General features: G+C 54.4%; 1 protein-coding gene, 2 long non-coding RNA genes and 1 other non-coding gene across 10 annotated transcripts; 2 read left to right on the top strand and 2 right to left on the bottom strand.

The window, feature by feature from the left end:
• Nucleotides 1–2365: 2365 nt before the first annotated feature.
• On the bottom strand, nucleotides 2366–10733 carry LOC140260083 (uncharacterized). The gene is made up of 4 exons (XR_011905495.1): nucleotides 10547–10733; nucleotides 9903–10048; nucleotides 7161–7286; nucleotides 2366–3558 (listed from the first exon to the last, which is right to left on the bottom strand). It is a non-coding gene; the product is annotated as an uncharacterized lncRNA (long non-coding RNA).
• A 3392-nt stretch (nucleotides 10734–14125) lies between these two features.
• On the top strand, nucleotides 14126–17042 carry LOC140260189 (uncharacterized). Of its 2 annotated transcripts, XR_011905508.1 has the most exons (5): nucleotides 14126–14177; nucleotides 14727–14833; nucleotides 15814–15903; nucleotides 16604–16693; nucleotides 16947–17042. It is a non-coding gene; the product is annotated as an uncharacterized lncRNA (long non-coding RNA). The 2 variants fall into 2 exon arrangements; XR_011905507.1 differs by lacking the exon at nucleotides 16947–17042 and having other exon boundaries at nucleotides 16604–16743.
• On the top strand, nucleotides 14586–14655 carry LOC140260240 (small nucleolar RNA R38). The gene has a single exon (XR_011905516.1). It is a non-coding gene; the product is annotated as a small nucleolar RNA R38 (small nucleolar RNA).
• A 305-nt stretch (nucleotides 17043–17347) lies between the features above and the next one.
• Nucleotides 17348–26259, bottom strand: ST6GALNAC2 (ST6 N-acetylgalactosaminide alpha-2,6-sialyltransferase 2). 6 transcript variants are annotated; one of them, XM_072352247.1, is made up of 12 exons: nucleotides 25677–26067; nucleotides 23801–23982; nucleotides 23427–23724; nucleotides 21391–21483; nucleotides 21241–21301; nucleotides 20845–21019; nucleotides 20108–20273; nucleotides 19889–20027; nucleotides 19636–19739; nucleotides 19465–19548; nucleotides 18982–19081; nucleotides 17348–18888 (listed from the first exon to the last, which is right to left on the bottom strand). In XM_072352247.1, exons 2-12 carry the CDS (start codon nucleotides 23958–23960, stop codon nucleotides 18721–18723), a joined length of 1548 nt encoding a protein of 515 aa, XP_072208348.1. In that variant the 5' UTR covers nucleotides 23961–23982; nucleotides 25677–26067; the 3' UTR covers nucleotides 17348–18720. The 6 variants fall into 6 exon arrangements, with proteins under 6 accessions (XP_072208348.1, XP_072208349.1, XP_072208350.1 ...); XM_072352248.1 differs by having other exon boundaries at nucleotides 21241–21298; XM_072352249.1 differs by lacking the exon at nucleotides 23801–23982 and having other exon boundaries at nucleotides 25677–26259.
• Between the last annotated feature and the right edge of the window lie 243 nt (nucleotides 26260–26502).

Below are 26502 nucleotides of genomic sequence, written 5' to 3'. Positions count from 1 at the left end.
ACAAGATGAAAGTAGAGCAGCAGTGCAGATCACAGCATCACGCTGCTCCCTGCTCTGCCCCAGCTCCCACCATTGGGATGGGACCCCAAAGGCGAATCCTCCACCCCAAAGCACTCGGGGGCTGCAGCAGCTTTCTATGAACATGGCTAAGAAGCAGCCGCTGCCGTCGGGTTCTGCTCACTGACCCAATTCCAAAGCCCATGGGAAGGATGCGCCGTGATAAAGGGAGGGATGAAGGAGGAGGCAATGAGGAATTGTATGATTTATTTATTTCCTGGCAAAAAAAGAAAAAAGAAGGAAAAAAGGGGGGGAAATAATACTAATAAAATGATGTGTTGGTTAAAATCAGCATTCCAGGCCAAACTGAGCTGCAGCAGAACCTCGTGGGACTTGAGCTGAGCAGAGCTGGGGAAAAACATGGGGAAAATGTGGGGAAAATAGAGGGAAAGCGTGGAGAAAAGGCGGGTTTGGGTGAGGGTGAGGGCTCAGCTCCTTCGGTGCAGTGCTGTGAATGTGAGCACCTTCCATTTGGAAAGCCAAATGGGTCCAGATGGTCCCAGTGTAGCCCGGTCTGGGCTCACCTCATGTTTTCCATCCCCAGGCACCCCGAGGGAGAGGAAGAAGAGTCCAGGAGGAAGGAAGGCTCCGAGCCTCGCGCCACCTAACGCTGCTGCAGAGCCAGGTGGGATGGATGACATGAGAGAGAGCCATGGAACAGCTTGGGTTGGAAGGACCTGTGGGGAAAGTGTGGAAATGGAGGGGAATTGGGGAGAAAAAGCCTGTGTTTTTTTTGCCTTTCTGCCCTGCCAGGTCTCTCGCAGACTCTGCCTGTTTAATGGTGGTTTCTCCATATCTCTCCCAGAATTTACAGGTCTCTTTGCTTACTGGTGAGGCTGTGTGCGCTCTGGAAAGCAGCTGCTCCTGAGGTGTATGGAAATAGAGACACAGAGCCTGAACTGGGCAGAACAGAGAGGGGAAAAAGCCCTTTCTGCTACATCCAAGAGCTGCCAAGTGAGGGCACATCCAGCCACGTGGATGCGGGGAGCATCCTGGATCACCTCACCTATTTCAGCTGCCAACACCAACTAACTGCTCCTCCTCCTGCAGCCTCCCAGCCTCAGAACACGCCGAGAAAGCCTCCAAAACCCACCTCCATGGTGCAGCTCAGGGCAAACCGAGGCCAAACTCTGCAAATCCTGAATGCTGTGTCCAGAGGGGCTCCGGGTAACCCTACAGCAATGTCCTTTGGGAGCCACAAGGCAGCCCATGGGCACGAGGTGATGGCATGTTGTGTTCCTTGCGCTGGGACTCTCCCAGCTCTCCCACCCGTGCACACACATTAATAAAAGATCAGTTTGCAGACGCAGCTTGCTGTAGATGACAGCATTAGAGGCGCATCTGGTTTCTGCTAAGCACCGGTCTCGTGCTGGGTTTATTTGGTCCATTTGTGGCAGGGAAGAGTTGCTTTGGGCAGTCAGTGGTGTCTCATGTCTGGGAGAGGTGGGGGGGGAAGATGTATTTTTGGTGCAGCTTAGCCACAAGAATTCGGTTTCAGAATAAAGACAAATAATCCTGTTTTCGATCCGCTGCCAAACGGAGCCTTCGTCTGTCTGAGAACTTGGCAACCTGCTGGAAAAAAAATAGGCATGTTCTGATGGGGAAAAGTCCATTGGTTTGTATTGATCAGGCATTGGGACTGGCGGATGTCAGCTTCAGCCTGGCCAAGAAAGCAGTTGCTATCCTTTATCCGAGGGGTGTGAGGGAGGAGGAGGGGGGGGCTTCGTGCTTTTGGCTGCTTTTGGCCACACGTGGGGGCAGCAATGGGGAGAGAAAGCACCCAACCTGGGCTGCTCCCAGCTTCACTGCACCTCTCATCCCTTCCCACCAGCAGGGCACGGGCAGACACTGCAGCTCCCTTCTCTGCAGGGAGAACTTGCTGAATGTCCGCAGAGGTTTCCTAATAGATTTCCTTTTCCTCCCCGAAGCTTTTTAATTAAAACTTTCCGATCCCAACTCGCTTTCGATTCTGTTTTCATAAAGGCATTTGTGATATTCAGGGAGAGTAAAACTGCTTTTGTACCTGGAGCTGCCTTCATTTTACAGCAGAATGAAAGCAAATGGGGAGTCAATATTGCCAGAAGCAGAGGGGATGAACGCAGGGCCCATGCAGCATAGGAGGGATTGGGGGCTGGAAAGACAAAAGCTTATCTGGATGGGAGCCTCAAAATGAGAAGCAGCTCCTTGGATGCTATACATCAGCTGGGCTCCCCAGAGACGCTGGTGCTGCTGCAGCACGGCTCTGTGTATTGATTTAAGGGAGAATAAAGGTCAGGAGCTGAGCGAGAGGAGGATGAGCATGTTTGGGTGGGCAGCGATGAGCGGAGCTGCGTGTGGGCAAGGACAGAACCGGGATGGAGACGAGCCAGAGCTCCAACAGCCCCAACGTGTGAGCGCAGAGCCCGGCACAGCTCTGCTGGCAGATGGCTGAGCCCACCAGCAGGGCTCATCCAGCCACAGCCATCCCAGGTTTAGGGAAGAACCCAGATTTCAGCCTGGGCCTTACGGTCAGCAAGTCTGACCTTTCCTCCCATCTGGATTTGCACACAAATACGTAGCCAAAAGAAAAAAAAAGAGCCAAAAGAAAAGCAGAAAGGAGCACGCCAGCAAAGCGGAAAGGCCAGCTGGACGTGGCACAGACGGCGCTTCGGGTCACTGCGCTGTGAGCTGTGCTCCATCAGCTGCACTGGGGAGTGCTGGATTTGGGGTTGAAGGTTTCCTGAGCCAGCTCTCCTCCTGGGGACCTCCGGGAAGGATGGTTGCATGAGAAACGGTCTCGATTTACTCAACCCGTTGCAGCAATCGGCGGCTGGATGAGGTGGGATGTGTGCTGGTTCCGGGAGGTCCTCAGTGGGTGGGAGGGGGAATTTGCTCAGTCTCTGAAATCGCATCTCTGCTGCTGGCCAACAGCTCGCCGTGCTTTACGAGAAGAGCAGGACCGGCAGTGACAGCCCTTATGGCCCCTCCGAGGAGATGCGCTACCACTGGGGAGGAAGGGAGGGCTGGGACATCTCTACCTCCTGAAAATACACTGCGGGAGAAACCAAATGGGAAATGGAGGAGTGGGCTGAGCCCAGCTGGGGGTGAGGACCCGCAGCCACACACAGTCTTGCTGGAGGCGAAGCCTTGGGCTGTGCTGTGCAGCTCCCCGGGGTCTCGCTGGCTGTCTGCTTTCATCATTGCTCTGTGAGAAGGGAAAGGGACCACACAGCAGCAGAACATCCTGGAAATGGGCAGGGGAGAATGTTCCCAGAGCCCTTCCCTCTCCCATCGTCTCCGTGCACAATTGGCTAAGGAGGATGTATGGCTCTGTATAGGCTCCAGCTCTGTGAGATAATGCTTCTCAATGACATCCCTAATCACAGCCAGCAGGAGCACTTTCCCAGCTCTGATCCCACAGGCGGTTTGCTGCTGGACCGAGAGACAAGACCCAAACTGGCAGCATCCCCATTGCTCCCAAGGCATCCCAAAGGTTCATTGCATCCCATGACTTGTCCTTTCCTAGGAGAGAAAAAGAAAAACAAACACGCAAATAAAAACAAGGAAAGCAAAGCTACAATAGAAGCAGGAGAAGGAAAGAACTTCAAGCTTCTCAAGTACCTCATGGAAGAAAAATGCTTCTTGAGGCTGTTCGGGGAAAGAGAGGGTCAAAAGTCCCTCATTACTGCTGATTTACTCAGCGGGCTGGGAAGTGGGAGAGGGAGATGGTCCAGCTGCTTGTTCTGTGTGCTGGAGCCTGGATGTGGGATGGGGTAAGGACAGGAGATGGGAAGGAGGCCGCTTATTGGGGTCACTTCCCAGCAGAAGGCACAGCGTGCCCAAAAGCAGACTTGGACCCGGTGGGCTTCACCTGCACCACTGCAGGGGTTGGGCTCTGGGCTGTCCATTGCAGCTTAGGAAATCATTGACTTTCAGCCAAGGGCAAAATGGGAGCCCTTCGTGGGGTGGCAGCCAGCCCTGGGCAGCTGGAGCCCAGCAGGGAGGAAGGGAAGAGCTCTGGCCCAGATTGGAGGGTGTAAAGCAGCAGGGTTCCTCTCCAGAGAGAGCTCAATTACATAGATTTACACTTGCTGCGGATTTGGTCCATTCAACCCAATTAAAACTGCAGAGGAAGCACAGAGGCAGGATGTAATTACCCGCACTGGAATCCCGGCTCGGAACAGGAGGCAGAGCTCTCCGCATCAAATTAATCCCTGGTGCAACTCTGCCCAACTTACACCGGGGCTATAATTGGCCCGAACCATTTTAACTATCTCATTTAATGTTATTCATGCTCTGCTGGAGATGAGAATGTTTATCCCAAATGAGAGACTTTAATGCTGCGTAGCAATAACAGCGCGAGGCTTATGTGGTTTCTCATTTATGGGGGGGCAGATTGTCACAGACATGGCTCCCCAAATCTTTAACCATTTCCAAAGGCTCCTGTGGAGGCTGCTGTTCCCGTTGTCCTTCTCCTTCCTTCTGCCCCCTGGCTCTTTGTAGGCATTATCCTCATGTGAATTTCCAGGCTTTCCAGACTGCTTTTAACAACGCTGAGCTTTCAAGTTGCTTCCTTCTAACTTTCTCCTATGCTTTCTCAGAGCCTAAACAGCATCGATTGCTCCCAGATGTCTGCAGTTTGCTAACCTCGGAGCACTGTCGTGCAATTGCTTTGGAAAGAAGGCTGGTAGCAAGCAACGTTCTCTTTCCTGGTTCACCAAATTACTTCCTGAGCAGAAGAGCAATGGGATTTATCACGCGGATGCAATCCTTTGGCACCAGGTGGCTGCAGGGAACAGGCATGAAGGTGGCTGAAATCCTCTGGCTGATAAAGAGAATTCTCCTCAAGCACAGGTTGTTCTCCCCACCCAGCTCCCCCTTGTCCTCACGGCAGGATGCTGTTGGGGTGATGAGCCCATGGGGAAGCCCAGGAGAAGGGACTGCTCCCAGCCCAGCTGGACCCCAGCCGTGTTCAGGCCACGAGCCAAAGGCCAGCAGCACAGTGCAAGTTTTGCTTGGCCTGAGAGGATGCATGTGCGGATTGCAACAGGTCTCATGGGGAGCAAGGAGCATCACCCGACTGGCTGCACTCCTAACAAACCCCACAGCCCTCCTGACCCCTGCTGCTGTCATGCTTCAGCCTCTCGCATTGCTAAACATGCACAAAACATCCCCGTTCCCACTAACAGGGTGTAGCCGAGTTGGCAGGAGATGAGGTTCCTCTCATCCATCCGTCCATCCCTCTTCCTGGGGTCACCCCAAATTTCTCAGTGCCTCCACCCATCCTGCCTGCATCCTGCAGCCCCCACAGCCCCAAGTTTGCAGGATGGATGGGGACATCTCACAGAGCACGTGGAGCAACACGCCTGGGCAGGGCAGGGAACAAGCAGAAGCACGGGAGAAGGAAAGGAAGAAGGGAAAATAAACAACTGGGAGGATATTTATCGAGCAGAGGGCTGAGTTAAGGGACAATCCAACCTCCCCAGCTCCTTGAATGGAGTTGAATGCCATGGACCAGAAAGGTTGTGTAGCAACTGGGGACACAGTGTGTCCCCAAAGCTGACATAGACTGAGAGCATCCCCATCCCCAGGTGGGAGCAGGACCAGACCCCTGAGCTGGGAGTGAGAAGCATCAGTGCTTGGAAAGCACAACCAATTTGCTTTTAGTACAGTTCATGCCTCTCTTACAGTGCCTAGAATAACAAATCCCTTCCATCCTCCAAGCCTGAATGCTGGAGGAAGCTGCTGAGAAACTTAATTGATTAGCTGGATGCGTGCATGGAAAAAAATTGCCAAGCATCAAGGAAGTCACTGTGCTGTCAGTTAATGCAGACGCTGGTGGGAGATTAGAGAGACCAGCTGCAGGTTTTCTATCACACAGCCCCTTCTTTTAGCTCGGGAACAACAAGAGGGCTGTTTGGATGGGGTGACCCATTTTGCAGAAGGGCTGCAGCACTCACACCGTGCTGACCACCTTCACCCGGGGAGGGCAGGGTAGCACGGGGCTGCCTACACACCTCACCCCATGGGGCTGATGGCTCTCAGCATCCCCAGCTCTGCCCCCACCTGCTGCAGGGTCACCTGTGGCTGTCACCATACAGAACTGCTTTCCCAGCAGGAGAAAACAGGAAGCCAAAGGCCTACGAGGGCTGTGAACTTGCCTGTCACGTTCCCTGACAGCACCAATACCTTTTGCTGTTTGTGTCTTTCTCAAACTGTCACCACCCATCACAGCCCTTGTTTAAACTCCTGACCCTGAAAGCTTCCCCCCAGCCCTCTGCGGAACAAACAGAGGCAGCGTGCTCCATGCCCCAGGGGTCAGATGCTGTCACAGAACCAAGAGCTGACACCAGCAGGCTCTGCAGCTCCTTTAGAACAGGCAGAGCCAAGCATGAGCCAACACTGAGCCCCTGCTCCCTAAAAGCCCCACTTTGGGCTCAGCCCTCTGCTCTCTCTGTGCTGAGCAGCGCTGCTCCCCTGCTTCCCCCATTGCTGCTATTTGACCTGAGCAGCCCAGAGGAATTTTAGTCACGGTGCATTCCTAGCACAGCATCTGTTTTCTAGAGCAAAACGGGAACAGCTGCCAAGAAACAAATCTTCCCCCGACGCCTGGCACTTCTCATGGGTGGAATGAAACTTCTTGAAACCCCAAGAGAAAAACCACCAGAGCTCAGCTGCAGCAAAACCCATCCCCTCCAGGGAGGGGGGATCCGACAGGGACTAATGAACTCGGTGATAGCATCCATACGGCACCGCTTTGAAAGGCGGAGGAAAAGAGGAGCTAAAGAAAGATCCCTTCCTTAGCTGAATGCTGCAGGAAGGAGTGCACTTTGGCTGAACCCCCAGCATCCACCTCCAGCTGCCCTGTGTCCTGCTACCTGCTCGGGCTTGCTGTGACCGGCAGGAAGAAGTCAGGTAGATGGAGCTGATAGGGGACATGGAGTGCTGACACATGGCTCTTTGCAAAAGGCCTTTTGAGGTTTGGCAGGGCTCAGCAGGGCTGTGAGAGCCTGGTGCTACTGGAGTCAGAGGGGTGAGGAGGGGAGCACAGAGCATGGCAAGGGCTGTGTGTGACCTTGCAGAGCTGGCAGGGGAACGCAGCCCCTTCCCACAAAGGTTCTTACCTCAGAATTACCTGGGTGTGGGACAGAGCTTGCAGCAGCATGCAGCGCCCATGGGTTGCTCCCCATTGCTGTGGCTCAGCTGGTTTCCATCGGAAGGCAAAAGCTGATGTAGGCAATTTCTGGCTGCTGGGAGGAAAAGGAGCAGAGCTGTTTAGGGAGCTGATGCAGTCAGGGAGCTGCTCTCTGGGGAGCAGTCAGTGCTGGCTCCAGGGAGGCAGTGAGGCCATATGCATTGCCTTGCTCCCCTGAGATCTGTCTCAGATGCATCCACTGCAGCTCTCAGCAATCTCAGCCTGGTCTGACAGCACTAAGCCTGATGGATGTGCAACTGCCCCTTCTTGGTGTACCATTTTAGCTAGAGCTGCTCAAACACAAGCAGTAGCAATACCAGCTGAAAGCACCCACTGCAGCTCAGTCAGGGCACCATTTCTCCACCCATGAGGCTTTTCAGGCTGGAAGTTCCCAGCTAGGATAGATGTAGCATTGCTCTGTTCAGCCTAAGGCAGTGACACCGGGTGAGTTCCAGTTTAGATGCATTTCAGTCTTTCCGTGAAGGTGATGTGAAGTTCACATTGCATCACACAGCACATCTGTGGTCACCGAGCCCCCGGAGGCTGCTGTGAGTGCTGCAGTGACAGAAGCTGCTGGCTGCAGCAAGGCATGGCAGCTCTTCAGCTCGTGGGTTGAAACACGGAGGGGAAAAAAAGGAGGAAAAAAAGAAACCCCATCCAATACAAGAGAAAGCAAGAGATCATTTGTGATCCTGGATCTCAAGTCAGGTCTGCGGAGCAAGGCAGCTTCTGCAAGACCAGACTGCAGCTTCCCCTTCCGCTTCTTGGCTAGACCAGGCCGTTCTGTTACAACAGCACAGGAAACGTCCAGTGCCACAAACACCATCTGCTGAAGAGGAGGAAGGTTTCACACTGTGTCGCTCTTTTATCTCGGTGGAGGTTCTGCACAGAGATGGCTGAAGTTAGAAGAGTAAAGGAGACCCCTGTGGGAGTTTACCCAGTGCTGCCTGGAGGAGGAACGTGGGGAGAGGGGACAGGGCACCAACAACAGCCTGGGGCCAACAGCTCAAGGAAACACCATGGGCCCCCTCACTGCAGGACCTGTACGTAGGTACAGCAGTGACGGCAGCAAGGTCAGCAACAGCATCTTGATGCTGTAGCTCAGCACCAGATCAAGCGGCTGAAGCAGGAACACAGATACTAGGAAGCAAACAGCCTATTTCTACAGTCACACAGGCTGTGTATGCCAGCCAAGGAGCAGCAGAGACACCCAGCTCTGGGTATTGGGGTGGTATATAAACAACAGGGTCTGAGCAGGATTGGGCAAGAGCAGAACACGTAGGACCAGGCAGCAATGAGCCCTGATGGGAGCTGGTGTCCAGCTGAGACATCATGTTGTTGGGGAACACTGTCCTACTCTGCTTCCTGGGGACCTTGTTCTCATAGGTCCCTTCACCAAGGACACAACCTCTTTTTCTCAGCCCAGGATCTACCCCATGCTAAGAAGAATGGCCCCTTGGGGCCAGACAGCCCCATGGGGGCAGATACTCCAGGGCTTGGGATCTGGAGAGCAGCCACTGGTCTCCAGCAAACCCTCTGTACCCAGGGCTTCAGATCCCCACCAAGTCTCCCCCAGCCTGGAGCCCAGCCAGGATGCAGCTCTCACCCTTCAACTGTGAGAAGCTGAATTCAAGTCACTTTACCTGCTGTGTATTCAGAGATTATCTAGGGTTTCTGCTGTGTTAATGTACCAGGTGCTGGCAGTGCTACTGATGCTGTAGAGGAAGGAGAGGCAATGGGCTGGGAACTGGGAGCCCCCACATCCTGCCCCTGGTTCCTGTCCCTCTCCCATGCAGACACTCCACTGAGCTCCCCAGCCCCTGCTGAGTTTCACCAACCATAAACTCAGGGCTGTGAAAGAAAAGCATCTCTGGGAGCACTCACACCATTGAGCCCAAGCAGAGATGCCCCAGCGATGAACTGGGATCCTACAGCACGAGGTGCTGGCCAAGCCCTGAACATCAAAGGCACTGCCTGTGCCAAACTGCAGCCTCTTGGAGGGAGATGTTAGAGAAGTGATAATGGATTTGGAGCCTCCTGAAGTGTGCTGGCAGCTGGATCTTCTGGGCAAGGAGAACCCTGCCAAGAAATTAAGATCTGTTTCTGCAAAGCTCAAAAGGCAAACTTGTTTGTCTTTCCTCCTTCCCCTCCCAATCCTGTTGTTGTTTTAAACATTTACAGAGAACTTTATACTGTTTAAATAATGATTTGGGAGGGGGAAGAGTGTTTTTACTTGTTTGCCAGCTGCTCCAAGTCAGCAGCACCACGCATACAACTTCTGGGAAGTCAGGTGCTGTGGTTTGAGATGTTGCCACCCCTCAATGTCCCAGACACCCACTTCAAAGCCTCCACCAGGAGAAGCGCCACCCCATATCCACCAGGTCATGCAGGAGTGCCAGTCCCTGGTTTGCTGCTCTCCCCACAGCTCCTCCTCAGCCCCCAGATGAAGCAGTGCTTTGTGCCCTTCATACAGCAGGGAGAGGTGGAGGAGAATGCTGGCATGGCAGAGCACATCCCTGAGCAGAAGTGCTACGGGAGATCAGCCATCTCCTGTGGTGTGTGCTCGCCCGCCCACTGCCTTCAGCAGCCAGGCTGCTCGAGATGACAGCTGAGGGGAGAAAGGAGAGCACTTGGAATGTGCAGGAGGAGAGCTGGCTGAAGGCAGACCTACCTTTATGCAACAGCGAAGGCGTGGGGTCAGCAGCAAAGCAGTGACACACGTGCTGGTGGTTAATTCAGGAAGCAAGGCGCATGAATCTCTGTCTTCTGTGGGCAGCTCTCCAAGAATTTGGGGGCTGTTGGAGTTGTACTCGCAACCTGGCAGAGGGGAAGAGAGCAGGGAAGGCTGTTGAGAAATGCTGGAGGATTCTGCAGGATGTTTGAACTGAAAGAAAGGACAGAGAAGCATGAAGCACGCTGTGGAAGCAGGATGTGGGATAGAAACAGTGTTTATACAGTCAGCCATGGGCTAATCCACAGGAGGTTTTGGAGACCATAAAAGCCATCTGTAAGCAGACAGATCATATTCTACAGGAAACTGGTGGTTTAAAACAATGCTACCCTCATGCTTTGATCTGTCCTGAAGCCATCAGCCTTGGGAGCACAAAGAGAAGAGGAGGTTAAGTAGGTCCCTAAGTCCTGCTGGCACAGGCAGAGTGGTAGTAAGGACCAGCTGTGACCTCCTTCTATACAAGAACTTGGGGCCATTCAGACAGAGCTACAGCAGGAAGGTACAGGGCACAAAGAAGGACTTCAGTTCCTCTCAAAGCACAGCACTCCTGCACCCCCTCCCATGCACCCATTTGGAATGGATACCTTGGATCCACTTCGTCCTCTTGTCTGGGTAGTTCCCAGTCTAATCCTCTGCATCAAGGCTCCCAGCAGGAGGTGTGACCTGGAACCTGCCATCAGCAGCTCTTCTCACAAGCAGCAGGAGGAACAGTTACAGGTCTTTAACCAACTGCCCTCTGTAATCCAGGGAGACTTCAGTTCACCACTTTGGACACAGCTGCTTCCCCCACATAAGGGCAAGACAAGCGACCTAAAAGGACATGAAATAAAGTGACCTTTCATGATTTATAAGCATTATTTCACATTCAGCAATGAAACTAGCAGAGATAGTATTCTTAAAAATACCTCAGGGCAATCATCTCCTTCCTCTTTTGCAAGCAATGAGAAGCAAGAGGTGAGCCAGAGATCTGCACTTCTCCACTTTCAGTCTCCAGTAAGGAGATGTTGGGGATTCACATTGTTCTCCAACAGAACCACTTGACCTCAGTGCAGTTCAGGCTAATTACTTCTAAGAACACGTTTGTTTGCTCCCTGCGTGGCTAGCATATTTCTTCTAAGAGTGATAGATGAAATATCGCTTAGATGACAGCGCAGTTTGGGTTGACTGAATCAACGGCTGTTGGCTGAGTAATCCAGGCAAACAGAAACACTGCTTGTGATAAAAGAAGACCTGAGAATTTCCTCATTAGTGCCTAGATATTTTTATACCAGTTCACTCCCTTTCTGCTTACCATGCCTTTAATCTCCAAGGCTGATGCAGAAAATAGAGAGGATCCATCTCTCTACTCAAAGCAAGGTCATCTCCTGGCAACTGCTTATTGAGCTGGGACAGCACACGGAGACTAATTTTGTTGCTCAAAACTCAGTTGAGGAAAGGGGGAAGAAGTGGGAAGGACGGTGGAGGGAAGCTGAGGGGGAAAATCACGCCCAGTCTGAGCTGAGTGTCTGAAGCTTCCATTTCTTCTGCTGCTCAGCACCACCGAGGAAAGGGAACCTTTCTCTTTCTCCATCACCTGCAGGAATCCATACCACAGCCCCACCTGCAGAAACCACTGTGCTCCCAGAAAGGTCATCCCTTCTTTTCCTAGATTTTCTGTAAGGATAAAGCTCTTACCGTTCTTTGTACAAAGCACAGCATTTCTAAGGCTACTAAAATTCTCTTCTAGTAGCTCGGGTGAGTGGGTTCAAGCATGTATTTAGCATTAAATGGAGGCCTAAACTTTGCTACCAGGGAAAGGGTGTTCAGTTTGCAGCATGCCTTGTCCTGCGTGGGAAGATATAGCTGCTGTCTGCTACTGAGCTCCAGAGAGCCTTTCTTGTACTGCTTGGGACTGACTTGAAGGCAGCAGGCATTGAGACCTCTTGGCAGGCTTTTCTTAACACTACAGATCTTTTTTCCCTTACAAGTCTGGCACCTGAATCACCAGCAAGCAATCTCCAGCTGTTCCACAGGGGACTGCTCGTTGTGCACTGCTGTGCATGCAGCACACGGAGCAGGGCCAAGAATCCAACCAGCTCCTCAGCTTCTCCTCATGCTTTGTGCACTACAGCCATGCAGGGGGTTGGTGTCTGCCAGAAACAATTGGCCATAGGGGATGAGCTTCTGAACGTGCTCATATACCCCAGTTGCTTCCCCCAGCCATATGTCAAAGATGATAACCACAGCAGGACAGCTCTGAATCAATGGATGCTTTGTTTCTCCAGGCTTTGGGAACCCTGTCTGCAGAGTGGAACTGCTGGAAGGCAGAAGGGAATCAAGCTGCTATCAGTAAGTACAGAGAGCTGCTCCCCAGAGGTTGTTAGAAGGCAGCCAGCAGGGGGAAGGGATAGGAAACTGGGAGGAGACCTTGTCCTGCAAATTAAGCGTGGGATCAAAGCCTGCCAGAAGTTGAAGGGGTTCTGTCATTACTTCTGTTTGGTTTTCCTTTCCTCCCTTCCCTTCTCTGTCACATATTCTGCCCTTTTTCCTGTTCTCTGACCAAGAGATAACCACATACTCCACAGCAGCGCTCGCACTTCTTTGTAGAGGGTAATGCTGTGGCTTTGCAGGACAGAAAGAAAAAGCTTCGGAAAGCAGAAAGATGGGGCCTTACTCCAGTGCATGATTTGCTAGAGGAAGTAATCCACTTTGGATCAGCTGGTGGGAAAAGGTAATCATTTTGGGGCTGCTCCCAAGAAACAGAAGACCACCGTGCCCTTTTAATAGCTTCCTCTATTTGCTCAACAAAAATAGAAATCCTTTGAAAGATTAAAGGAAGAAAGCACTGTAATTGACAGAGATCCGCCACAGGAAATCTACCCAAATTATTCCAAATTACCTCTGGGAGCAGCTTGGCAACTGCCTGAGGAAGCAGAACACATTGAACCAGAACTGCCCAGGCCAGACGGCAGCTCCCTCCATGTCCGCAGGCTTGCAGAGCTCCAGCAGAGCCACCATGTTCTGCTGACCTCTGGGCGGCTTCACCTCACACTGCAGCTCCCACGAGTTCGCACGTTGAAGATGCGTGTGGCAGGATCGCCCTCTAAAGGAAAGAGCTGAGAAAACCTGATCAAGTAACGCAAGCAAAGTTAAAGAGTGTTGGGTATGGGTGAAACAATGACCACTTCTTACCCAGAGCCTTTGTTCTGCCTCCAGAATATGCTTGTAAGCATTTATGTACTGCAATCATGCATCTATGCGCTGCAATCATGCATAAATACAGCCAGACTTCTGCACACTTAGCTCATGCCATTCTCCTGAGCCATTAACTCTTTGAGTCCACCCCTGGCTGAGCGCATCCATCTGTAAGCATAAGCAGACAGCTACTATGTGGTGTGAGCATCATCCATGCTACCATTAAGAACGTTCTCTCCCTCCATTATCCGAACTCTGCACAAGGCAGGATTTCAGCTGCTTTCTTTTAAAGCCTGATGTCCCTCGGGGATCTAAAGGGCTCATTCCAGTTGCTGGGTTTTACGCCGTTGCTCCTCAGGGAAGCTAAAAGCAGGCAGGCTGCCAGCCACATCTTCACAGAGGAAAGGCAGTTGCAAGGAAGGCTGTGTGTTAATTACCGCCTTCCTGTAGCTCACCCTTCCTTTCTTAAAGGCTCCTAAAGGCAGGAAGGCACCAAAGCTCTCGTGCAATGAGCCGGGGGTTCTCTGCTCGTTGGCTGCTCTCTGTGCTCCTTGCCTGGGCAGCTCGTGATGTTCTCAGCAGTTACTGGCTGCAAACCGTTACCACAAACCGTTACCACAAACGCTCAGCGCTTCGTGCCGCTCTTTGGCCGTTCGGTGCCTCCTCAGCAAACACACAGCGCCAAAGCCCGGCGCCAGGCCCAAGGCCTCACTGCGGCCTGCCCTGCTGGGCCGGACAGAGCGCCCTTGGAGCAGCCAGGCCTCACCCTGCTGAGGAGTTGCGCACGTTTATCTCCTCATCTTCCTCTTATGTGACACCTCGAGCAGAAGAACCCGCTCAGAGCTGTGTAAAGAAACCCCCCCCCAGCACCGAGGGATCCCACATTGCACAAGGCCGCGCGGTCACGGCACTACATTTCCCAGCAGCCCCCGCGCGCCTATTTTCTCGCTCTCTCTCTCTCGCGAGACTTGGCGGGCGAGGTGGGCGCGCGCAGCCTTCTCTTCCTGTCTGTCCGACGACATGGCGGCGCTGCGGGTGGCGGTGAGTTGGGCGCGGCGCCATCGCCGGCAATCCGCGGTCACGGCGGCACCGAGGGGCGCGGGGACGGCACGGACACGAGCGGGGGGCTGTCGGGAGCCATCACGGCTGCTTACAGAAAGCGAGGCCTCCGTGTCTTCTTGCGGGGAGGCAGCGTTTCGCCACCCCCCCCCCCGGTGAGGCCTGCACGGCAGCGCGGCGCGCTGAGGGGATGCGGCCTTTCATCCACCTCTTTCTGTAGGGCGGCCTGGTCGGTGGGTCTGATACGCAGCGATTCCTCCACCGTGTGGCCCCGAGAGGTGTTTTTAGCGCTGTGGGTTCGGTTCGGCGCTCACATCAGCACAGCTGCCGTAACCCGGCCGTCAGGGGGTGCTGCTGCCCGCCGTCCGAGCTGCATGGTCCGAGCTTCGGCTGAGCCGCTGATGAGATGGTTATCCCTGTCCGAAACGTTCCGCTGTGGAAGCGTGACTCTGAGGCTCAGCATCCGAAGCAAGGAGGTAAAAATGAAACACTTTGCTATGTGGATTAACTTTTATCTCTCCCATTTTTCAGGTGGCAGCATGTCATCCAGCAAGGGGAAGGATACTCTTTGCACTCACCTTCCCAGGAGGCTGAGTCTTTCACCGGGCTAGCAGTAAGCCTGTATCAGCAACACAAAGGTGAGAAACAGCAGCATTCAGCTCCTCCTACTCCAGTTTTCTTCTGTTGCTGGGCTGCAGAGATCAGGCTTGTTCTGCTGTGTCAGGTGATATCTCTCTGGGCCCCTGGGGCTGCTGGGAGGAGGTATAAAAGCCTTATGGCTTGATTAATGTAATTAAGCCAATCAAGACTGGCTTTGTTGCAGCTGCCATCTGAGTGTGCAGCCCTTTGCTGCCATGTAGCACAAGCTGAGAGGCAGCACACAATGAATGGGAGTTTTAATGTGGTTGGTGCCCTGCAGAGCACCTGGTTGCCAGCATTGTTGAAGATGGGCAGGAGTAGAAGGGATTAGAAGTAGATTGGATGACAGCTCATTGTGGAGGCACAGCTCATCTCATAAGTGTGTTTGTCACAGAAGTAGACCTAGTGAAAGGATAATTGGTCTGTGTGCTTATCTGGAGGTGTGCTGGGGGGGTTTTAAACTCGCATCAGGTTGCTGGGAGCAGCTCACATACACCAAAAGGTCACCAAAAAGGACGCTGGAGAATCCTTCCCCAGGACAGATTTGTCTTTTTGAGTGCATGAGTGCATTTCCCAAGATAAATCCATAGATAGATCTCACAAGTGGATTATTCTTTGCAAGGGGGAGAAGTGTATAAGGTATGACGAGGGGTTGCAGTCTGTGTGAACAGCATATAAAGGTTTACACCATCAAAGCCTTTAAGCTTGTATTTTTTTCTAAGGAAAGGTTTAAATAGCATCTGCTTCTCAGAGTTCCTTGTCTCAAGTGAAACAACTCACTGGCAGACATGCCCTTTTGTTTGTGAGCAGGTTTCTGCTTAGCTCAGTATAAGGCAAAATGTGCTTTAGAAAGGAATGCTTACCCAGTCCTTGCTTTGTGGCTTGGTGCTGGCTCAGAAGGGGTGGAGGAGAAACAAAGGCAGGACAATCTTAGCTTGGAGGTTTGTTTCTAATGGCATTCAATGCAATTTCCATTTAGGAGGAAAACATGGTTCAGAACCCTGGGGTTGTGTCATCCCCCCGAGACAGCTTTGGCGAGAAGGCAGCTGTCAAGTTGGACCTCAAACTGGTAAGAGAATCCTTGAGTATTTCAGTTAATCTTAGACTTTTATGTGCCAGAAGTGTAGGCAGTGTGACTCATCTGCTGACGAGAATGCCTAATCTTTGAGTGGTTCTCAGAAAGGACACAGCTCATAGGCATGGCTGCCTTTTGGGCGTTTTATTCCATAGAACTTGGGGAGTTGGTGTAGATGAGAGCAGGGGAGAAACTGAGCCGGTGATGTGCTGTTATCCCTGTCTGACAACTCAGCTGTGAGGGAGAAACCATTGTCCACTGAGGCTTATGTATTTCTTCCCTTCAGCAATTCTCTTACATCTTGCAGAGACAGAAATGATGCAGGTGCCCACAAGGAGGGCTGAGAGCAGCAGCTGTCCCCTTTCCTCCTGCAGTTGCAATGCACAGCTGCAATGCACAGCACTTTGCTGTATGCCTGGGCTGCGTTTAGCAGCCTGCCCTTAGGAGCCCAGATACGGCAAGACTATGCAGAGACCATAATAATAAACATAGGCTGCTATTGTCATAAGTACAGTTCAGTTCTACATCTACGAAGAGCTTTTAAGTGGTTGTCCAAACAGTAGAGTACATTTGGAGGGCAGATAAATGCATTTTAATCTTGCATAGTCACTAAATACACATGATGTTAGAGCACTTTATCTCCAGGTGGCTGACAGCTGCATTCTGCTAAATAGTTCCATGCTTTATTTAACAGAACTCATGTCTGTTTGTAGAAGATCAGTACTGCTCACCGATGGGCTGAACCAGCATGCTTGACGACAGCACGCTTCCGTAGGAAATAAAGGTTGGTATACAGAAAGGGAGGGGATGTAACTGCAGCCAGCAGAGTGGCAGCTTTGTCAACACAGATAGGTTCCAAAAAGCAGTCACAAGGAGAAGCACATGGGGCTTTGGGCTTCCAAGGAGCAGGGGGGGAAAGAAAACAAAGTGTACTTTTGGTCTTAGAAGAGAAAGATGTGTCCTCTTGATTCAATAATGCACAAGGTTGGGAACTTTCCAGCTGATGGTTGCTTCTGCTCTGGCCCTCTTTTCCACAGGACCTGATTTGCTCCTTCCCCCAACCAGCTGCATGTGGTTCCTGCAGCTGTTTCACAATAAAACAAATCGTCGACAATCCTGAGAGTCCAAGTCCTTTTTGGGTATCTGCTTTGAACAGAAATGACTTTGGGCGAGTAGGAAGGATTTCAAGTTGAAATGCCTTCTGAAGTGATAGCAAGTGTGAGCTTACTGAGCCTCGTACGGCGTTCAGATTTCATTGTCTTCCACAGAAAAAGGCTGAAAGTTGAGGAGATGCAACTCACAGTAACTTCACTGTTTGCGGTCAGCTTAGGAGCTCCAAGAGAAGGGAGCAGGCAGCAGTATAAGCATCAGGCTCCTGGTCTGCTAAGGTAATAAACAGGGGGCTGTCTTAACTCCAGGGCTAGAAGGAAAAAGACTTACATTCTTACAGAGAAGCTGTGTGTGAGTACAGCAGGTTCTGTTCTGCTCATGGTTGTATCCCTGGGAGCTGGATGGGGTGGGGTTCCTGGTGAGATGCTGCACTGTGTCAGCAGTTCCTTTTTAAAAGCTCTTCTTTTTGCCACGTGTGGCACAGTGCTGCTGCTATGGGTGTGTTTCAAGCCATGCTCATGCTTGGTTGGACTGAAGAGCTTTTGGGGCTCTTTTAGGTGATGTGAGAATCAGGCTGGTTGTCATGGAAGAGGTTTTGCTGAGTTGATTGCTTGTAAAAACAGGCGTAACAGGCTGCCATGGTACCATTGTGCAGTGTCTGACATGAACAAAGGTTAATTTGAGGCGTACCTGAGAAGGCAAACAGGGCTCCACTAGAGATTACATCTGAAGCTGGTTGAAACAGCTGAGTGCAGCTTTGTGTCACAAAAGGGATGGAGCTGGAGGGGAGCTTGAGGTTCCCTGGCTCACAGCCCGGTTATCTCTTGCCATCTCTGCAAACAATTGTCCCCTCCTTTGTGCCCTCCACCCTTCCAGCTGACGTACGGCAAATGGCATCAAGGTGGGAAGAGGCTGCTCTCAAAGTCCCCTGTGTTCTACCAGTGCCGTGCTTGGGCACCAGCAGCAGCCCTGTAACCCCACTCCCACCCTTAACCCAGACTTCTGCCATTCCCACAACAAAGCTCTGCTGTGTTCCAGGAGGCAGGATGCTTTATCCAACCCAATCACTAAAAACCAGGCACAGAAGAAAATAATGACTCCGTGTTCCTCTAATTACACAAGATGGGAAAGTTTCAGATCACACCACTCCCTTTGCTGTCACAAGCTGGAGGAGCCTCCACCACTCTACTGCAGCAGTGCTGGATTAGGCAGCATGGTGGGAGGGTTCAAGACCACCTCCCTTTGGGATTCCTTTTTCCCCTGAGGTACCACGCTGTTGATAGCTTTGCCCTGCAGGTTCTTCAGCGTACACAGCTGTAACTCCAGGCCATTCCAAGTGAGTTCTGTCAGATGTTTGCTTCTGCAGCATCACCTTGTCCCACCTGCAGATGAAGGCCGTGCTTCCCAGGGGCTGCAGCTGCCCCACACACATTCATGGTATCTGCAGCCACGTGCAGGGGCGGCCCAAAGCCACGCTCAGAGTCACTAATGAGATGCTGGAGGGCCCTGAGGAGTTGCAGTCTTTCCCTGCCAGCCTCACCTCGCCCTTCACCACCACCTTTGCTGTCAGCTGCAGGCTCTGCTCCTCGGGCTGCCCTGCCAGTATGGGAGAGCCCTCCAGGGACAGAAGGAGGCCTTCAGGAAAGAGGAGAATCGCTTCCGTGCTGCATTGAGAGTCCTTGCAGTGGGACTGCACTGCCCTCACCGCTGGTACAGCTTCATGATCCCAGCCCGGTGCAGACTCCTCCACAGCTCTGCTTCCAGCAGCATGTCGTGGTTGGCATAGAACACCAGCGGCTTCTTCTCTGGCTCATAGTAATGGTCAGAGAACTGCTCGTAGTTGGCTGTGATGAACCCGTAGGCACTGACCTGTGGGGTGATGGCAGGGGGAAGGAGGATGGATGGCGATGGGCTCAGGGTGGGAGGTTCCCCCCCCAGGTGCTGGGCAAGGCGTCCCCTCACCTGGTCGCAGGTGTGCAGTGCAGTCAGCAGCATGAGTGCCCCAGTGCTGGGCATGTAGAGGTGGCCGTACTGCATGTCCAGGAGCTCTGACCTCAGGAACCTGCAGAGCAGAGGCAATGCTGAGAGGGACATGGCACTAAGACACCCCCCAGCCAGCAACGTCACTGGGCAGTAAGGCAGGACACCCACCCATGGCCTCTCATGGCATTTAGAAGGGGATTCTCTGATGTCTGCTGCTAAGGTTCAACACATTTTCTCCCCATTATTTAAAGCTGCCCCAACCCAGGTACTGGTTTCCACGAAACACAAAAACAAACCCAAATCTCCTTGGACTTTGTTCCTGTTAGAACAGTTCAAAACCTGCTATGAAATGAAGGGCCAGGTGAATGCAGCCAGGCTGTATGAGCGTCCCTGCCAGGAGGAAATGTGAGCACTGCAATGAATGGGATTGGAAGGGGGGAAAATCTGCCTCCTCATCCTCACCTGGTAGTCAGGTAATGCAAGAAATCAGGATGCAGCAGCTTGAACTTCTCTGCAGATGCCTCCAGTCCAAAATACTTCTGTGGCCTGCAGCAGGAAGAGAAGAACCGGCATCACGCAGGGCAGAGCTGGGTGTGCTGTGCTCCCATTGGGATGCTCACTGCGGTCACTCACTCGTCACCCTTGTCCAAGCCCTCGGGGACCGGGCTGCCCTGAATGGCCGACCTCAGCATGATGTAGTCGCGTGCATCCGAGGGGATGAAGATGTACTTCAGGTCCTGCAGCAGGGATGTGGGCATGGTGAGGCCCGAGGCTCCTGTGCCATGGCACCGCTGTGCCATTATCCACGTCATGCAATGTAACACCCACCCTTCTCTTGAAGCCCATTCTCAAGGTGGGCACTCTGACTCAACCCTCCTGGTCTCACCTTGCCCTGCGGTGTCTGTGTGAAGCCATACGCCTCATAGGCAATGAGCGAGTTCTTCATGGTGTTCACCGTGAAGCCGTAGAACGAAACCTTGGTCCCAACATCCTCCTCGAAGCCTTTGATGATGGCCCCATTGAGCCTGCGGGATCACCACGGGGCAGAGTCCAGGGCTGGGCTCACCACAGCACCCACAGCCCCGCTGTGCCCTCCTGGCCTTACCTGAAGACCAGATCGTGTGCGTCGATGGCCCGGCCCTGCCGTGAGCCATTGAGGATTCCCCCATTGCCCACCACGGCACAGCGGATGCAGCCCCCAGGGAAGCGGTTGCGGTCAAAGAGCTGCGTGTTGGAGGAGGTGTTGAGGAGCTGCAGGGTGCTGCCAACAGCTGCAGCGGGGAAAAGGGAGAGCTGCGTGTCAGCACTGCGGGGAGCACTTCAAGTGTTCCACTGCATCGCTGCTCTTTGGGAGAAGGAAGAAAGAAGACATCTCCTCTCCCAGCCCCGTATGACCAACCCCACTCCTCACAGCAGCTGCCCAATGCCATGCAAGGCACGGGGACACATCCGGACAGCACCAGCTCTGTGAGATGCCAGTGCTGGTCGCTTCCCCTCCTAACAAAGCCTCCTTGCATCCACCCCTGCCTTGCTCCCCCCATCACTTCCCTGCCGGGGAAGAGCAGAAAGTAGGTTTGGGCTTGGAATGGAAACAATCTCCATCGACAACAATGGAGCGGGTTGTCCGAGATCCTTCGTGCCTCACTTCATCATCATGCACACACTGGGGCTTTTATGTAGGGAAAATGTCACAAGACGCTGCAAAGTGGTGTTTGCAAAGCTGCCCCCACCGCCCCGCTCCCCAGCAGTGGGAACAGACTGAGACCCCCAGCTCCTCTGTGAGGTTTCTCCATCTCTGGCTCCTTCCATCAGGGTCCCCCTGAGCCCCCCGAGCCTCCATACCTGCTTGGGACAAGCCCTGCCAGCCGTATGGGACGCGTCGTGCCTTCAGCCTGTCCCACATCTCAGGGTTGAAGTGCTGGTCCCACATCAGCACCGGGACGTCGAATTGGAAGAGCTCCCCAAAGGTGGGATCTGCCTTCACCGTGTCCACCACCGAGCGGGGACATGGGGTGGGCTGCAGGGAGAGAACAGCCAGCACTGAGCCTGAAGAAGCCTCAGCAGGGAGCGGGGGGAGGTCAGAGCCGGGGACAGAGCTGCTCCTTTCTGGCTGCTGGAGGCACAGCACTGCCTGCACCTGGATGGAGCACAGGGACAGCCCCGGCTCACAGGAGCAGCCCCTCGATGTGGGGACAGGCTGGTGGCTCAGGGGACACACCACGTCCTGCTGGTTGTCACCTGCTTTCCACTGGGTTTGGGCTTCTCCAGCTCTGAGGATGGTTGGGAGAAGAACTCCCTGCTGGAAAGGGACAAATAGAGCAGTGAGAAGGGCTCAAGGGGCTCCCACGTGCTGGGATCATCACGCACTCCCTCTCTCCCCCCAGTTACCTCTTCACAGTCCCTCTGAGGTCCTGCTGGTGGCTGTTGTCTGGGTGCGAGGCTTCTGGGCGGACCAGGAACAGCAGCTGTGGCTGCAGCAGGCTGCAAGGGGACAGCAGGGAGGGGAAAGCAGGGAGGTGACACCGAGTCCCCCACCCCATCATTGCACTAATAAAGAATGGGGCTATGAGGGCCCTGCAGGGGGTGTGGCTGTGACGTGCTCTGTTGTCCCACATCAGTGTCACCCCATGCTTGGAGACACAGCACCGTGCCCCAAAATCCCTCCACTGCCAACCACTGGGGGATGGACCCTGTACCTTGGGGGGGATCAGAGCCCCACGGGTGCCCCCAAGGCAGCTCAGGGCCAGGCAGGAGGTGGGATCCCACCTGTGGGGAACAGGCTCCCATTCATTCCTCCCTGCACAGGAAGGCCCTTCAGAGCAGCAGGTGCGCCCAGCAAAGCAGGGCATTGTAGAGCAGACAAGGGCTCCTTGTTAGAGGATCTCAGAGACAGGTAGAGCAGGTGGAGAGCACAGCTCTGCCTCCTCCCATACAGCAAAAGCATTGGGTTTCCTCCACTGTTCCCCACTGCAGGGGAGGGACAACTCTCCATCAGCTCCGTGCCCAGAGCTGATGCTCACACCCCACCCCCTGGTACCACAGCCATCCCCATATGGTGCCAGCTGCCTGTGACACAGCTGCTGCCCAGCACCTCCTGGGATGCAGTGTCCCCATGCCCAGCAATGCTTGGCTGCCCCAAAAGATGGCAGCCCCCCTCTGGACCCATCAATGCACAGTGGGGCTCCAGGGAGGGGAGCAGTGCTGGGCACTGTGAGCTGAGCCGGGGTGTGTTCAGTCCCTGCAGTGGTTCTCATCGATGTGACATTTTTGCCCCGCGGTCACTTTCTATTGCCAGGAAATAAAAGGGAGAGCACACACCCTGTGTGAACCAAACAGTGCCAGAGCCATCGGAGGGGGCTGAAACAGCAGCACCTGCTCCATCCCACTGCAAAGGGCTGAGTGTGGGACCTCCTTCCCAGCACAGAGCTCATGTGGGACACTGGGGATGGGCAGAGCTCCACGCTCAGGGCTCAGCTCCCTCCCAACCCCTGCGTGCCCCCATTGGGCTGCATCAGGTGGAGACGTTGTGCACACTGTGCTCCCCAAAACGCAGCGCTGCTCACCCACCCCTTCTGCCCCAATGGGAGGAAGAGCCCAGAACGTCACCCCATGCTCGTGTTTAGCAGCAAGGAATGCTGCACCTGCAGATTTCAGCCCCAGCTCAGCCCTGTATCAGCTGTCAGAGCAGAGCTGATGGCTCTGGGTTGGTACTTTCAGAGGCACAAGCAGAGATGATGGGACAACGTGTTTGCAAACGTCAGGAATCAGAGCCAACAGCACATGAGCTGCACTTTGGTACCAGGATTAAGGCCAATGGGAACCATCCCAGGAGAGCTTTGGAGCATCGTGGGGCTCAGCTTCTCCTCTTGAGGCACCCACCGTGCCTGGGCTGCAGGGTGGGATGTGTGCATAGAGCTCCTGCTATGGGAGATGCAGCCCCAGGGCAGCCCATCCAGCTGCATCCCAGGGCCTCCCTGTGCAAACTTGCCTGCACCCAGCTGCCCCTTTGCAGGTCCGACTGTGACCCCACAGAGTCCCCCCTCTGTCCCATAGCACCGTCCCCGCACCAGGAGCTGCCCAGCGCCCAGCCGAGCACTGGGGGTGGTTACGGGAAGGCCGAAGCGAAAGCAAAGAGGAGATTCCCATTGCCGGAGTCTGTTTGTGAGCAGCCCCAAGCGGGCTGCGGGCAGCCGTGGTGTAGGGTCAGCCCTCCACCCTGCAAAGCAGCCCCCTCCAACCCTGCTGCAGGCGGTGCTCTGATCCCTCACCGAGTCCACGCGGGACCCTTGCAGCCCCCAGCAGTCCCGGATCCCCACACAGGACCCAGGACGCCCTGCGGGGGGAGAACGGCCCTTCAAACAACGAACAAAGCGGGCACGGAGGGGCTGAGCAGCCCCCAGACCCCCCAGATCCGCCCCCCATACCTGGCCGCGACCCTCGGGCCGCTGCGCAGCTCCACCGTAGCGTAGTAGTGACCGTAGAGCAAAAGGGACGAGGTGAAAGCTGCGAGGAGCAAGAAGCAAAAACGCTTCCAGCGGGGGAATCCCATCGCTGCTCTCCGGATTGGATCCTCGTGGCTCCGAACGCTGCTGCGCTCCGCTGCTTCCCGCAGCCGGGATGGACGGACGGACCGATGGATGTTCCCGAGGAGCGGTGGGAGGAAGGAGGGTGTGAGCCGGAGGGAGGGAGGGAGGAGGCACCGGGCGGACTGGTTCAGACTCGCTAAGGGGGAAAAAAAAAACGGAATAGCATTTTTGAGCTGCTTTCTGTGCGCGCCGGGGGTTAAACATTGACTCACGGCGCCTTTGGAGGCTTTTCTTTTCTCGCCTCCCTTTCACGCCACCCCCTCGCACGGCGCAGAGCGGAGCCTTCTCCCTTTCTTGCCCCGTAACTTTTTCATCCGCTTCTCTCTCCCGCCTTCTCTCCCACGCCGGACCCCGCGGGTGCTTTGCGGCCATCGCCGAGCTCGGGTCTGCGCCCCTAAAAGCCACGTTGGGGGGGAAAGAAACGGGGAGGGGGATAAAAGGGGGAAGAAAATGAGGAACCTGCCGCAGCGCTGCTGGAACTGCCCTCGGGACACACAGAGGATGGAAAAGAGGAGCCGTGAGCGCAGGGCTGGGGTTCAGCCTGTCTGCTGTCCGAGGGAAAACGTTCAGCTCCTTCCCCAGAGCTCATTTCCAGGCTCATCTAATAGAAGGAAACCAAACCCCCAACTCCAAGCAATCCCCAAATGGTTTTCTTATGCTGTGGGGGCAACAGTCAGCGCTGGGAGCTGGGGGCTGCCTCAGCTCGTGTGATTCCTTCTGACCCTTCATTAATCAGGGCTAATTGTTACCCGCTGTGCGGGTAAATCACAAAGGAATCGGTGCGGCTCAGCCCTGGAGGAGCAAAGCAGCAGCAGGATGGGGAGAGCCGTGGGTTTACCGTATGGAGATGCCCGCAGCCCTGGTGCCTTCCCCCATCAGGGTGGAGGAGCTGCTCTCTGACATCTCCATCAATCTCCGCTCCAGGTGGTGTTTTGCTGTCATCTCCTGACACACACACACACACACACACACACACAACACAGTGGTGACAAGAAGCACCATCCCTATCCTGGGCTGTGCATTTGGGCAATCACTTCTTGGAACTCTCCACACCAAACCAGCAGGACCCTGTTGCACATCCACGCTCTGGGCTACCCTCGTGCCGCCTGCAGAAGCAGAAACATCAGTGTGTTCCCCCTGTGCTGCCCCACCGGGCTCAGCCCCACTTATCACAGAGCTGCCCGTGCACAGCAGAGCTGTCTGTCAGCCCTGGACTGCTGGCCAGGGCTGAGATAAGCTGAGCACACAGTCCGAAGGGCAGGAGGCGCTCAGTGAGGCTCTGGGATCTGTGCTGGATGGGTGCAGAGCTGGAAAACGCCTCTCATTGGGGTGGTGGTGCTCCAAGGGCTCTCTTGGCTGCTCTGGACCAATCCTGCTGGGGTCTCTGCAGGCCAAACATCCCCTAGATCTGCTGAAGCAAGGTGCCTGGGGGCTGACCACGCTCCGACCCCTGAGGATGCAGCATCTCTGAGCTCAGCTCAATGCTTGCCCTGTGTGCCCGCAGGGTCTCCATGCCGTGACAACCCAGGGACCCTGGGATGTTCTCAGGCCCCAATAGGACCCTCTCCAGGATCTGTGCCCCAGGGCTGGGTCTGGCCATGCCTTGGGATTGCCACATCCTAGGAGCTGTTTGCCTGCAGGGCCTCGCTCCAGTTCCCTCCCAAAGCACTCATGGAAGGGAGGTCATCTGCTGCTTTGTGCAGAACAAAGCCTCAGGTCGCTCCTTTATCTTATTCACCCTCCCCTATTACCCATAGCTTTTCTTGTCCAACTGGCTTTCCCTGCTGCCACATCCCTGAGTAGGGAGCACAGGCCCACACATAGAGGTGAGGAAGGGTGCAAACCTCACCGAGACCTGCCTCTGAAAGCACTCTCTGTTTGGGCAACACAAATCAACACCGATTCCATCCGGCAAGTCACCAACGTGGGGAGGTTGTGCTGCCTCACATTGCAGAAAGGGAAGAGGGGGAAACCAAACCAAGGGCTGGAAGCCCTGCCAGGCATGTGGCACTGTGAGCAGTCCTGCATCCCAGCATGGGGGCTGTTAACCCCTAGGGAACCCAATAGGAAGGACACAGCTGTACTTACAGCTCCTGGGTCTCTCCAACATCCCCACTAAAGCAGGGCTGATGCGACGGCACTTTCAGGGTGTTGTGGCATCAAACTGCTATGTGCATCCCTGTGCGCTCCAAATAGCTTCCGTGATGGGATCCATAAAGGCAGGTGGGCGTCACGAAGAGTGTGACACCAAGGGACAACAGCCCACTGGGACACAGCCTGTACCACATCCGGATGCCCGCAGCACAGCCTTGGGCAGCAGCTGCCACCTGGTGGCACTGGGACAACGCTGCTGCCTTGGATGTGGACATTGGGGATGGCCCAGAACCGCATCCTCGGTCACTATGGTGGCACTGGAGAGACTGGGGCTGCTCCAGCACAGCCCGGCATCACCACTTTTGCACTGCCAAGCACACCAAAGCACAGGGCTGCAGACATTCCGTTGTGTGGTTCTATCCTAAGAGAGGAGCCCAGGGGGAGCAGGCTCTGCTGGTGGGGGCGTCATCCTTGCCTTGACTCTGGGGACCCTCCGCTGCAGAGGAGATGGGCACTGGGGGCTGCCAGCCCATCCCAAAGGCTGGGGCTCCTGGTTTGCTCAGCAGGACTCAGCCCTGCCCTGTTTCCCAGAAGGGAGGGAGACAAAAGAGGAAGAGGGGGAAGGGAAGAGTTTAAAAGAAATTTCTTCCAACTTCTTGGGAGGAGAAAAGCTCTATTCAGAGGGGAAGAATACCCAGTGGAGCCGGTCACCAAGCAACCCACAGCAACGCATGGGCAAGGAACAAAGCTGCCCATCCAGAGCCCCTAAACTTGGGGCAGCAGCCAGGCAAAGGCACTGCGGGGCACAGAGCCCGTGGGT

This window comes from Excalfactoria chinensis, chromosome 17, assembly GCF_039878825.1.
Source record: "Excalfactoria chinensis isolate bCotChi1 chromosome 17, bCotChi1.hap2, whole genome shotgun sequence".
In the NCBI taxonomy this organism is placed as follows: Eukaryota; Metazoa; Chordata; class Aves; order Galliformes; family Phasianidae; genus Excalfactoria; species Excalfactoria chinensis.
This window is presented reverse-complemented; position numbering and strand designations above follow the sequence as displayed.

Excerpts from the sequence above, each read along its gene's own strand:
- ST6GALNAC2 (XM_072352247.1), bottom strand. The coding sequence starts at position 23,960 with ATGGCCGCAAAGCACCCGCGGGGTCCGGCGTGGGAGAGAAGGCGGGAG. Across the intron at positions 20,274-20,844 it reads GCAGGGCTTGTCCCAAGCAG|CTGTTGGCAGCACCCTGCAG; the intron begins GTATGGAGGCTC and ends TCCCCGCTGCAG. Across the intron at positions 19,549-19,635 it reads GGCTTGGACAAGGGTGACGA|GCCACAGAAGTATTTTGGAC; the intron begins GTGAGTGACCGC and ends TTCCTGCTGCAG.